Here is a 14070-nt window from a genome sequence, read left to right as displayed (position 1 = left end):
TACTATAGCTAACATTCTTATCTGGAAGTGCATAATGGTTGTTATGGCAAGAATTTGTAAGACTATTTAACTTATTAAAGTATACCTTTCAGATGTGGTTACCCATTCAAATATAGGACTCTCAGTTATATTTGATTTTCAGGTAAATTGGTCTCTTTCTGCCCTAAACTTGCAAGGGACATACTTACATTACAAATTATTCTTTTGTCTGAAATTTTAATTAAACTGTGTTTTTTATTTTCCTTTATTTTTAACATTGCTGTCTTACTTCTTACTTACTTAGCAATCTTACTTCTAGGTAAAAGAAGAGAGCATTTATGTAACACTTATGTGTTCATCCCACTTGCCCATATCTTATTCTAGTTAATCCTCATAACAACCATGTGTTTCATGAATAATCATCCCCACTTTATAAATGAAGAAGCTCAGAGATTTGCAAAAACCATAAAGCTAATAGCTGGCATATTCAGGATTCAACTCCTCCTCTGATATTGGAACACAACAGGATTTTCTCTCCACAATACTGTCTCTCTCTCAGCCTTTCTTGGTTTCCTTGCATAATAGGAAACAAATAAAAAGGGAAGTCACATCTGCTTACCCAATGTGCTTTAAAATACTTTTCCCTGTTTAAAATTTAAATTATGAAAAATTCAAGCATTCACATAGGTAAAGAGAATAGTATAGAGAACTCCCATGTACTCATCACCCAGGCTCAACGATTACCAATATTTTATTCCAATATTGTTTCATCTGTTTGTCCCCCTACTTTTTTTCCTAGAGTATTTTTAAGCAAGTCCAAGACATTATGTCATTTAAACTCTTACCCCAGTATTTTCACAAATTTGGTCTCTAATTAAATAGTTGACTAAACAACCATTCTTACTCCTCTTACACAGGCGATGCCTTTACTCCTCATTACTCTGTGTTCCCTTCTGTCAGCCTAATTGCTTAATTAATTTGGGATTAGTTCTCCTTTCTGAAAGTGGCACTCTTTAGCAGTTCAAACTATCTAATTTGGATTAGGTCTTCTTTCTCAAACTGGTAGTCTTTAGCAAAAACTTTACTATAAATTGTTTTGTTTTCTTAGAATTTAAAAAATATTCTTATACAGAACCACACACGATAGCATAGTTATTAAAGAATTGTTTTTACCAAGTCACAACAAAATAACTTAATTAGAAGTTGGTTTGGGGAGACCCAATCACTTGCCAAATGATAGAACACTCCAGGTTTCAAAATAAATAAATTTCTCCTTCACAAAAAGTATTGAAGTGAATTCCTCCTCCTTTCCCTTTACAGAGCTCAACTCATCAGAGAACTAAATGGCATATGGAATTTTGGCCTTAAGTGTAATGTAGAAGAATTTTGCCAGCCATAGACAGTTAGAAACAGTGCCTGGGAAAAATGGTCTCCATCCTTAGTACAGCATAATTAGGATGGTGTTAAAGTAGAATGAAGTTAGCCATCATATAATTCTTGTACTGTATAACCGGTCACTATGTTTAATCAGAAAAAAAGATAGGAGAGGGGGTAAAATGTACATTTGCAAAATGCTTAGACATTCTTTAATAAATAAAGTTAATGCTGTCATTAGTGGCAGCTCTAAGCAAAACTTTTATCTTTTTTCCTATGGATAAGCACTCTTTGGGGAGATGAATATTGCTGCAGTCATATTGTGCTTTCCGTTAATGAGATGTGGGTTCTATTTGTTAGAGTTTTATGGTAATGAAGCTTATAATTTACTGACAAACTGGCTTGCTTTCAAAACATTCTCTTATTGCACTTTTTTTCATCAGAAACATTGATGTGATAATTTGTGTGTTTATGGCAGCAGATGTGCACCTTCACTAAAAGGCTTCCAGAGTGAGGGGAAAGGACAGGAGAGAAAAGGAAGAAGGGGAGAGGTGTTCAGAGTTTCCAACTAGTAATAAAACCCATAAACAAATGAAAAAAAATGGCACAGTTTATTTGGAACATCCATGAACTCATTAAGTAGGTTATGTGAAATATCAAATATTTATCACTAAAATTTGTTTGAGTTACAGATATGCTAAGTGCCAAATTCTTTTATCTAGTGTGAAAACTGAATGGCAAAATTTGTCATTTAAAATTCAATAGCTATAACAGGAAGTCATTAAGTTAAAACTAGGTGAAAAGCACTTTCCTCTCCTAAAGGCGAAGATATTTTCTTTCTGACTAAGGTGCATTGCAATTATTACCATTGGCTTTACAATACAGACCTCTGAGTTCTGTTTCCTCTCCAGCTCTGAAATCATGATTTGTAGGGGTAAAAACATTGTTCCCAACTTCCAAGCCCACTTCTGTTATTGCCAGCTAAGTGAGGTGTATAACAGAAAACCTGGCATATTGAGGTTTCCTTTAGTAGGAAATTGAAATATTCTAATCACAGGTTTATAATCTGCAATAGAGGACATAAAACCATGATGATTTTGCAAACAGCCTCATTAAACATGAAACAAAGCACAAATCTCTATGTAACACATGTAATGAAAAAACAATGAAGGGAGAGTAAGCTGTTTATACTGCTTTTCATCTTAGTTGGGGGTAGAAAACAAGGGGGAGACTGAAGTAGAAAACATGGATTCACTGATAGGTAACAACTAACTACAGGTTGAAAGGCGTTGTTGTTAATTTCAGTTGAAAAGTAGCTTCCAGAAGGTGCATCATAGTCACTTGAGGAAATAGAACACAAGTACTCAGAAAAAAACACTCTGTTCATCTTTATGCTAGATGTTTTGAGGTACATCTGCAACTAAATATTAAACTCTTATTTTCAGTGAATTCTAGAACATTTCAAATCCATAGAAAGGAAAGTGACTAAAAAGTTACAGAACATTTATAGCAGGCATAGTCCCTACCATCAAAGACCTTATAATCTATCTGGAGAGACAGAAAGATTGTATAATAAATGCACATAGGTATAGCAAAAAAAAAAATGCCAAGGATTTGAACAATTGCTTAAATAAAAATACAACTTACCCAAAGTAAGGCATTCGATATATGAAGAGCTTTTATTTTTTGTTGTTGTTGGTGCTCTTCTTCTTAAGACTCCATCCAACTATATGTATTTATTGCATAAGCTTTTGAGATCCTGTTTTACATAGTGTCTGACAGAAAATAGGCACTTGACATATTATGTAGAATTTGGAAGATATTCAAAAGGCACCATTCAAACAATAAATGCACCATAGGTCTATATGAAAATTGAAGGAGAAAATATTTCTGCTTTCACAAACCCTAGATAGTTGAAACTCTGAATGAAATGCCTCTTGGTTGCTATGTTGTGAAAATGTTATTCCCCTCTACTTTCTCCCATTTCCCTCCCTCTTTTTTTCTAAAAAGGTCACCTTACCAGGAAGTAGAGATCTCCATTCCCATCTTCCCATTTAAGGCTCTTGATTGCAAGGGAAAAAACAAATATTCATACAGAGTAATTTAATTTTTTTGGTTATTTTCGTAATTATGTATTATGAATTCAATATATAGCATTTTGAAATTAAAGATAGAAACCTAAACTTAAATGTAATGGGTAGGAAAAATATAAAGTGTATTTTCCATTTGTGAAAAATGTTTATTTTTGAGAGAGAGAGAGAGAGAGAGCATAAGCAGGGGAGGAGCAGAGAGAGAAATAGAGAGAGACTCCCAAGCAAGCTTCCCACTCTCAGTGCAGAGCCTGATGTGGGGCTTTATCTCACAAACCATGAGATGATGACCTGAACCCAAATCAAGAATCAGAAACTTAATGGACTGAGCCACCCAGGTGCCCCTTTGTTCTTCCATTTTATATCATGCTTAGGGGTTCCTGGGAAATAATGATAATGATGTTAGCAATGATGATGACAAAATGAATAATAGTTAACACGTACTGAAAACTTACTATATGTCAGACATTGTTCCATGATTTATGTTCAATACTTATATTAACTCTATAGATTAGGTGTTATTTTCATTCTCCTTTTACAGATGAGGAAACTGGGGTACGGAGAGCTTAAGCCATATACTCAGAATTATTCAGGAAGATAAAGAAGAGACGTACTTGAGGGAAAGAGTAGTATATGCAAGGAGGAAGAGAGAGGAGAGATTATTGGGGTTCAAAGTTGAGTATTATGGGTGTTTACTAACTGAAGATTCATAGTGCTGTCACTCACCATCTTATATTTGTCTTAAAAATATTACGATCTAGAGGTATTCTTCAAATGCTCTTTTTTTTTTAAATATGAAATTTATTGTCAAATTGGTTTCCATACAACACCCAGTGCTCATCCCAACAGGTGCCCTCCTCAATACCCATCACCCACCCTCCCCTCCCTCCCACCCCCCCATCAACCCTCAGTTTGTTCTCAGTTTTTAAGAGTCTCTTATGTTTTGGCTCCCTCCCTCTCTAACCTCTTTTTTTTTTTTCCTTCCCCTCACCCATGGTCTTCTGTTAAGTTTCTCAGGATCCACATAAGAGTGAAAACATATGGTATCTGTCTTTCTCTGTATGACTTATTTCACTTAGCATAACACTCTCCAGTTCTTCAAATGCTCTTAATGTTTCCTGTTGGCTACCTGAGAGACCCTGAGGTCCCCACAATCACTTCAGGGCTAGCCAGAAAGCAAACACTTCTTATTTGTGGATAAGGGCACCCTCCCCTGGACAGTGCTAGAAATGCTCAGGGTTTTATGATGCTCAAGCAAGAGAAAAGCTGGGGGAGGATAGAGATGGACAGACTGTGGAGGCATTTAAATTTAGGTATCTAGAAACAATTAAAAGTCTTATCCTGAAAATGGCTTTAGACAGATTAATTTGATAGATTAATTCAGAATCATAAGAAGAGAAATTAGAGGCAGTGAGATTGGTTATAAAACTCTTGGAATTACAGTGAGAAAACATATAAAAAGAAGACTAAGAACAAGAACTCTGGGAACATTTGTAGTATTATCTAGACATTATATCTGTTAAACCTCTGAAACTCTGATTTCTCTGTTTTGTAGTTTCTGAAAGAAAGCAAAATACAAAAGTCGATTTGTTTTGTTCTTTACCCTATATTATGTTCTACCACATAAAATGCTTTCATGTGATGCAAGGTAAGCTAAATTATTTTTTATTTATAGCATACCAAGTGTGACTGCTCTAAGAAAACATAAAAGTGTTTTATCTGAAGGTGGGGGTCTTCATTTATGGAGCTGATCATGTCATCTTAAAAAAGTAATAGTCTTAAATGTTAAGCTTATAAGTCATATATACCCACAATGTTTTTATTCATGTAATTATTGATAAATAGCTCCTATTGACATATTCTGGTAATCACAAGTAGATTAAACGAAGCCCTAAGGCTTTGACATTAAAGACGTCAACCTGAGAGTAATACAGATTTAGAAAACATAATAATGTAATTTGCAATGATAATAATGTTATTTTTACTAGTGAAAAGCATTGAGAGTTCATATTATTGAACAAACATAAGATAAAATTTATTTTATATAGGTACCAATTTTTATGCAACTGTCATTACTCTAATATTAAAATTGTATATTTTATTCACACCTACATTTGCAGTGGAATAAGGAGAGATTTAAGGGATCTGATGAAAAGAGGTTTAAGTGGCATACAAGAAAGCAGAATTACATTTCCAATTATACCACTAATTGTGAGAAGTTGGGCAAGTTGTAGCACCTCTGAACCTTACCGTCTTTATTTGTACAAAGAAAAGAGTTGGAGTAGATGCAGAATTTCCTTTTAACCTTAATATTAAATAAGCATCTTGAAAGTCTACCTGGATGCATTAAATGATTTTTTTAAATGCTGTGTATACTTACCCTGAAAATAATAAGATTTAAACAGCACTTAAGCTCTGAACTAGAAGTGAAGTGAAGCTATGAAACAGAAGCAAAGACATCAGCACTGATGTCTTATGAAACTTCTGAGGGTCCCCATTCCTGTCTGAGTATTGATTCCTAAGATGTTCCTTTTTTTTTTTTTTTTTTTTTTACCAATAATAACTCGGGCCACAATAAAATCTTTCTCAAACTAATTGTTAAGGGCTTATAAACCAACTGGAGGATATGTCTTTATGTAAATTATGTAAATTACAAATATTTAAATTAAAATGGACATCTTCTTATAATCTGTACAGACCAGTCACGTAGCTGGGCATTATGATATACATTATTAGCACTGTGAAACATGTCAAAGAAATAAAGCTAGTAAATATACCTGTGACTGGCCTGCAAGAGAATGGGCACCAGTATCATGGTTTAAATCCCTTTCTACCTTCTTCCTTGGCTCTTCAAATTATTATGTCTTTTAAACATTTTTTAAAATTTTATTTTTTTAATTTACATCCAAATTAGTTAGCATATAGTGAAACAATGATTTCAGGAGTAGATTCCTTAATGCCCCTCACCCATTTAGCCCATCCCCCCTCCCACAACCCTTCCAGTAACCCTCTGTTCTCCATTTTTAAGGGTCTCTTATGTTTTGTCCCCCTCCCTGTTTTTATATTATTTTTGCTTCCCTTCCATTGTGTTCATCTGTTCTGTGTCTTAAAGTCCTCATACGAGTGAAGTCATATGATATTTGTCTTTCTCTAATTTCACTTAGCATAATACCCTCTAGTTCCATCCATGTAGTTGCAAATGGCAAGATTTCATTCTTTCTGATTGTCAAATTATTATGTCTTCATGTTGCATAGGAAAGTAAGCATGAGACCTGGAGTCAGAAGACCTGAATTGAAATTCTCTTTTTGCTACTTACCGACTAACCCCAACATTCTCAACCATACAATGGCAATGGAGTGATGAAAGCAGCCGTACTTACTTCAGAAGATTGTTGTAAAGAAGAAAGGTATTAGAGGAAGTCATTGAAAAGTTGTGACTGCAAGTTGGCCTGTGAGCTAGACCCAACTGGAAGCTCCTTACCCTTTTCCCTGTCCTTGGAATGTACATTCACCTCACCATTCCCACACTAAGAACCCCTTCAAACATGCAGCCTTAAAAGAGTAAAGTGTTGTTGAGACCATCTGGACTATATATGTGACTGACCCCCACTAAGGCCTTTATTTAAACTCTTTAAGATTTGGGTGGGTGGGTGTGGAGATCTATTTGTCTTGCATCTACCCAAGACAAGCCTAGTATCTAAGTTCCCTTGTCTATTAAAACTGCCACCTACCAATTTGGGGTGGTCTTCCTCTTTCTTCAGTCTCTCCTTGCCCTCCACATATGGGGCCAGTTTTGAATTTCACCCAGGGAAATTTCAAGGTTGTAAACCAACAAAAGTGTTTTATTGATGGTGAAGAAATATCATAATGCATTATATTAATAACTCTATTATTGTTATGTGTTAAAGGTTTATACCTTGACTATATGACAGGTCACAAAGAGCTGTCAACAACATGTTGTAATTTTCTTGATAGAAACAAGTTGTTGAACTATCCCTACTTGAATAAAGCAGCTCTGAAAAATTCTTTATCTGTCCATGAATTTTCTAATATCTTAATATATAGACATTCACTTGGTGATTTTGAAATTTATAATACATAATCCTGAAACAAGGCATTTTTAAATTTTTTGGAACAAAACATTCAAATATTTATATTTTCCAGAGCCACTCGGGGTCTTATATTTAAGAAGGTTATTACTTCTCTGGTTAAGAAGCTACCTCTGAACGGCCATGCAATAGCACTCACAGTAAGATAAAAATATGAGTAGTTGGCATTATTTACATTCTTCTGTTACATATCCAACCTCAGGCCAGGTCACAGATGAACTTTATTGATTTGGAAAAATATATATTGATGCAGCCAAATGAAGACAGAGTGTGTGTCTTTACAAAGAATAATATTAGGATATGAGAACTTTTTAATTGTAATTATGAACTTAGCACCCTCTAGGATAAACATCTCCCAATTATCTCATTTTGTGCTTCATCCATTATGCACCTCTGTCAAAAGAGCTCTGTGTTCCTCCAAGGCAATTGATTAACATTGACCAGTTTTTCCTCACTTTCAGTTCAAAGTAGTGTAGTGAGATTAACAACACAATTATTTGCAGTGAGTTGAGTCTGTTATTTAATCTAAATAAAATCTTTCCATGAAAAGCAACTTGTTTGTACAAACACAACAGAGCAGAACTGATTCTTAAATTTTAATTTATGAAGAAGTGATTTTATTCCTTTTCATACAAGATTAAAAAAAAGTTCCCTTTGCCATCCACGTCTGTTTCATTTTTTTATTGGCAGTGGAATCAGGGGAAGATAGGGTAATTTTATTTCATGAACTTTTTTGTAACAGAGAAAATTTGTTAATTTGATATGGCAGTAAAAGCATGAAATTGTCCTAAATTATTGTGATGTGAGCCTGCAGTGCCTAATTATTTCTTTAATCATTATGCTGTTAATTGCATTCTTCATTTCTTGGGGAAAAAGAGGGGGCAAGGGAAGGATAAAATAAAAAAGAAATCACTAAAAAGAGATATCTTTAACTACAATTTCAAATGACATTCTGTTACTAAAGTCAAATTAACATTTCTGGAGAAAGTTTTTTCCGCCCCTCCTCTCAAGTCACCATCAAAAATCTGCATGTTAATTGTGTTTGCACATGTTTATAAATGCGAATGGGAGGTTAGTATGTACAGCTTCCCAGAAAGGGAACAGATTCCAGAAGGTTTTGGAAATGCTTTGATGAGGCTTACTTCCCAGAAGTTAAATTTACACTTTACTTATATTTTTTTCTTTAAATGCAATCACACATGAGCAATGAGAGTCTATCTGTTTGAGGGGAAATAATGCTTTACAATAACTGCCTTTGGTTGACAAGTTAAGCAATTGATACATTTTTAATTATAACACCTTGGAGCTTTTAAAGAAGTATTGTAGCTTTAAGCAATGAGAATCTCTGAAGCAAGACTTTGTATTGCTTTTTGTCAAGTTGATATAAATTTGCCTCAGGCAGTGCTACTGGCCAAAAAACAATTTGAGTAGATTAAAAACCATACCAGATGGGCTTCTATAAATTGAGAGTGATCAATTCATAGATGGTTTTCATAGTAACTAGTTTTGACCATTATTTAAGGTGTAATGTATTATTTAACTAATCTCTTCTATTAATGGCTCATTTTTATGAATTCCTTATTAATGACAGGAAGAGTTGGATGATCCTATGGGGGAACTACAATTAACAGTGAAAATAAATCCTAAGGTTTACTTGCTAAATCTCTTTCTCTCACATTGATTATATATAATATATATGTCACATTTATTATATATAATATATGTGTGTACATATATTTAAATATATATATATATGTATTTAACTGTATTTATAAGATATACATATAATGTGCATCTGTTTTTCCACTGGGCAAATGCCACTCTATTGCACAATCTTGGTTGAATCCATAAACTTTCTTAAAAGCTTTGAGAACTATAAAAACAGTGTAAGAAAAAGGAAGAAATAACCCAGTGCAGTAATGAGGAAGCAGTCATGCTTCAATGATTTCCTTAAATTGTGGATACTCCCTGGATATACTAGAAAAGATAGCTCATATCTTAGGAAATATGAGAGAAAAAAGGCTGTGTCACAAAGAATGGAATTATAATAGGAACCCAATTTATTAAGGCATTAAATTATAATGTGTACTTTTGGCCTAATTTAGTATCCCAACACTAGGAAAAATTATGAGGTAAACAAAGTTTACTTTAAGAGCCCACAGCATCCTTTTCTAAAATTTCTTCCATATCCTTCAGAACAGCCTTGTTCCATTATCCTCAATGGACACCCAACATCTTTCACCTTTCAGTCAAGACCAACACTTATCAAAGATTGCTATCAGGGAGAGAGCTAACAAATCTTTTTATCCTAAAATATTTAAGGTATTCATTCATTTTTAAAATTCACTCATTCAAAAATATTTATTGAGTGCTTATGAAATGTCAGGCACTAGATGCTAAACAGAGGTTTAATGGAGTCTAAAGCTTACATGATTTTGATAACTCACTTTGAAGACTAAAAATTATACATACAGAATTACATGCAGGCCATTTAAATGAAGCTATGCAAATGAGAGTTCCTGAAGTTTATGTTTAATTATCTTTATAGCAGTAATTCTACCTCTCATGCTAGTTACAAGAGTGACACAACAGAAAGTTCTACCTTCATGGAACTGATATTCTAATGGAGAAGGTACTAAGTAAACAAATAAATATATTCAACAACGTCACATATCAAGAGGTTAGAGTGGGAGAGAGCCAAAGCATAAGAGACTGTTAAAAACTGAGAACAAACTGAGGGTTGATGGGGGGTGGGAGGGAGGGGAGGGTGGGTGATGGGTATTGAGGAGGGCACCTTTTGGGATGAGCACTGGGTGTTGTATGGAAACCAATTTGTCAATAAATTTCATATATTAAAAAAAAAACTGAGAACAAACTGAGGGTTGATGGGGGGTGAGAGGGAGGGCGGGGTGGGTGATGGGTATTGAAGAGGGCACCTTTTGGGATGAGCACTGGGTGTTGTATGGAAACCAATTTGACAATAAATTTCATATATTGAAAAAAAAAACAACGTCACATATAAAGAAAAATAAAAAGTGGTAAGGGGTTCTAGAGTGGTAGGTTGCTGTTTTAAATATGATTCTCAGGGGTGTCTGGGTGGCTCACTTGGATGAGCATCCGACTCTTGATTTTTGGCTTGGGTCATGATCCCAGGGTCGTGCTCTGTGCTGAGCGTGGACCTTGCTTAAGAGGATCTCTCTCTCCTTCTGCCTCTACCTCTTTCCCTCTTTGTCTTTAAAATAAATAAATAAATAAATAAATAAATAAATAAATAAATAAATATAAAAAAGATTCTCAGAACATCTCTGAGAAGATGACATTTGAGTAGAATCCTTAATGGGACATTAAGGGAATGAGCCAAGATTGGAGGCAAAGAACACAGAAAGTGCAAAAGCCCAGAGATGAGAGCGAGTTTGGCATATTTCAAGGAATATCAAAAACATGGGGTAGGGTTGGTGCAAGTCAAGGTAAGTCTTATAAGCTATGCTAAAGCTTTTCTAAATGTGGTGGAGAACCACTGGAAATGTTAAGCAAGAAATGCCCTGATTTTCATTTAGAAGATTCACTCTGGAGGTGGTGGCTTCTTCTTCTTCTTCTTCTTCTTCTTCTTCATTGTCTTCTTCTTCTTCTCCTTTTAAAAATTTTAAATAGCGATTCTTTTTATTCTGTGTTCTGCTTTTACACAGTGAGTTCTCAAATAAATACCTACAAATTCATAGTAAAACTTTCTGATTAAATAAAAACCCCACAATAGTGTGGCCATATTAGAATTATACCAAAATTACCATATGCCAGCACATATAATCATCCCCTCTGGCTGAAAAACTGGCTTACAGCCATGGAGGGTACATTGTGATGAGGAAAGGCCATGCTTGGAGAATGCTGAGTCTTTTTGATCACCTTTACTCTGTTTCTATATCATCACCACTGTCCGTACTGAACTTGAACACAGGAATCTGCTAACCATCCTTGAGATTTAAGAAGACATCCTGAGGGTGCCATCTCTGAAAGGGGGCATCTCTGGTTGAGCTGACATAGAGATGGCCCTCTGACTTGAATCCAGAGACAGGAATCTTCAACTGGGTACTGGCAATATCCACAAAGTTGTACTTGTCAGTGAGGTGTAGATAGTGGATGTTGAGAGGAGTGCACAGAGCTTCCAGGGACTCAGGGTGGCTGTGCAGCTGCTCCAATACCAGCTCGTAATAGGAAGCCCTGGAAAAAGCTTTTTGTATAAGGTAATATGTAAGGGCACAGCTCCCACTGACCACTACACTGGAAAAAAGGACCCGTTTCCCCAGAGGCAATGGCATTCTGCCTCCTGGAGACTTTGCCATTTCACAGTACAGCTTTCTTGAAAATCATCAAAGGAAAGTTGTTCTGTCAGTGATATAAGCACATGCAACAGAGAACATGTACTTTCCTTCTGGAGGTGGGAGAGTGGATGGGAAAAGCCCACAGGCCTGCCTGCCCTTCTGGTTTCTTTTTAATATGAAGTTTTGATGAGTCTTCAAGTATTATTTCTCAAGTAGTGATTCCAGTATTACCTGAACTGGAAGCCCTTTAATTTTGGCAGAGTTCCTTTCTGACCTAAGACCATACCCCTCTCCAGATTTGAAAGTAACTTGTTGCCTTATCCCCTTCCAGTTGTTATCATGTATTAATTATGGATTTTGTTATAGACTCATATCCCGGAGCCCCACTTCTGGATGCCATATCTCATGGTCTACTTTTGCACCACAACCTTTCAACACTAATTATCCACCTAAATGTACTTTACTCTGAAAGCTGATGCTTGCATCTCCCACTGTTATCTGACTATGTGATCTGTCTTTTTTTTTTTTTTTGATTTTTTTTTTTTGATCTGTCTTAATATGCATGTCTGTAATATGCATGTCTTAATATGCATGTCTTCCCCTCACTGTCTTTAATTCAGTCTATAAAACAATTCAAATGGTGTTTTAAGTGAGACAAAAAATGTGTGTGTGTGTGTGTGTGTGTGTGTGTGAGAGAGAGAGAGAGAGAGAGAGGGAGAGGGAACAAGAGTAAGAGAGGTATGCTACTTATAATTTATGCCTACTTATCCTACAAACAATTCATGAAATGTCATTAAATACACATCACATTAAGTTGTTCACAACTCTTATTTGATTAATATAGGAAGTGGTGTATATGCATGGTCAGACTGCTAAGTTTCTTTTTCTTATACTAAAGTTGTTTTCCATAGTTAAACAAAATAAAGGAATTATTGGTCTAAAATAGTATCAACATAACTGAAAGACAGCATATTTTCCTTTGGGAACCCAAACTGGATTGTGTTGATTCTTTCAGTAAATAGAGTGAGTTCCTTGATTTGGTTGGTGCTAGTCTATCTTCAGTTATTACAAAATCTTAAAGAAAACAGGTTGTGTAAAAGATATACTATGTTGTTTTTCTGAAGAGTGGTTTCCTGGAACTTGTTTTATGATTTTGTTTTAAGCTGCTTTACAGCTTATGTAGTGGTTCTTTTCTTTATAAAAGCAATAATTACGTAAATAGCTCTGGGGATCTTGTTATGTTAATTGCATTATTGATTTGTAATAAAAAGAAAATGGAAATGCAGCTATTATGTGAAGTGACAGAATAGAGTACCAATTTCTACTGGCATCACTAAAGCAAAGTCTAAATTACCAAAAAATGTGAATGTTACAACAGAGCAAAGAGTCTCTTCAGCAAATGGTGCTGAAACAACTGGACATGCACATGTAAAAAAAAATGAATCTACATTCAGACTTTATACCCTTTACAGAGATTAACTCAAAATGAATCATAAACCGAAATTTAAAACACAAAACTATGAGACTCTGAGAAGATAACATAGGGAAAACCTAGATGACCTTGGGTATGGTGATGTCTTTTTAGATACAACATCAAAGACATAAATCATGAAAAAAGATAATAGCTGGACTTCATTTAAACTCAAAACTTCTGTTCAGGCAATGACAAACAGACAATGACAAAAAAATGAGAAGACAAACCACAGACTAGGAGTAAATATTTGCAAGACACATGTAACAAAGGACTGTTTTCCAAAATATACAGAAAAACCATTTTAAAACTTAATTAAAAAAAAAACAACTTGATTAAAAAATGATCCAAAGACTTTAACAGACATGTCACCAAAGAGATCTACAGATGACAAACACATGAAAAGATGTTCCACATCATATGCCATCAGGGAAATGCAAATTAAAACAAAAATGACATACCACTACACACCTATTAGAATGGCCAAAATCCAGAAGGTTCACAACACCAAATGCTGACAAGGATGCGGAGCAACAGGAACTCTCCTACATTGCTGGTGGGAATGCAAAATCATACAGCCAATTTGGAAGACAGTTTGGTGGTTTTTTACAAAACTAAACATAGTCTTATCGTAAGATCCAACAATTACACTCTTTGGTATTTCCTCAAAGCAGTTGAAAACATGTTCACAAAGAAACCTGCACATAAAGGTTTGACAAAGCTTGGAAGCA

At 34.9% G+C, this 14070-nt stretch overlaps 1 protein-coding gene across 1 annotated transcript; it reads right to left on the bottom strand.

Moving 5' to 3' along the window:
- Positions 1–11511: 11511 nt before the first annotated feature.
- LOC124513804 (cytochrome c oxidase assembly factor 1 homolog) lies at positions 11512–11865 on the bottom strand. The gene has a single exon (XM_047081805.1). The coding sequence runs from the start codon at positions 11863–11865 to the stop codon at positions 11512–11514; it is 354 nt and encodes a 117-aa protein (XP_046937761.1).
- Between the last annotated feature and the right edge of the window lie 2205 nt (positions 11866–14070).

The sequence above is a fragment of the Lynx rufus genome, unplaced genomic scaffold, assembly GCF_022079265.1.
Source record: "Lynx rufus isolate CCGP_SWC_20201006 ecotype Redwood Valley unplaced genomic scaffold, mLynRuf1.p SCAF_19, whole genome shotgun sequence".
Taxonomy (NCBI): domain Eukaryota; kingdom Metazoa; phylum Chordata; class Mammalia; order Carnivora; family Felidae; genus Lynx; species Lynx rufus.
This window is presented reverse-complemented; position numbering and strand designations above follow the sequence as displayed.

Bases quoted from the DNA above. Each gene is read 5' to 3' on its own strand.
- LOC124513804 (XM_047081805.1), bottom strand. From the start codon at position 11,865: ATGCCATTGCCTCTGGGGAAACGGGTCCTTTTTTCCAGTGTAGTGGTC.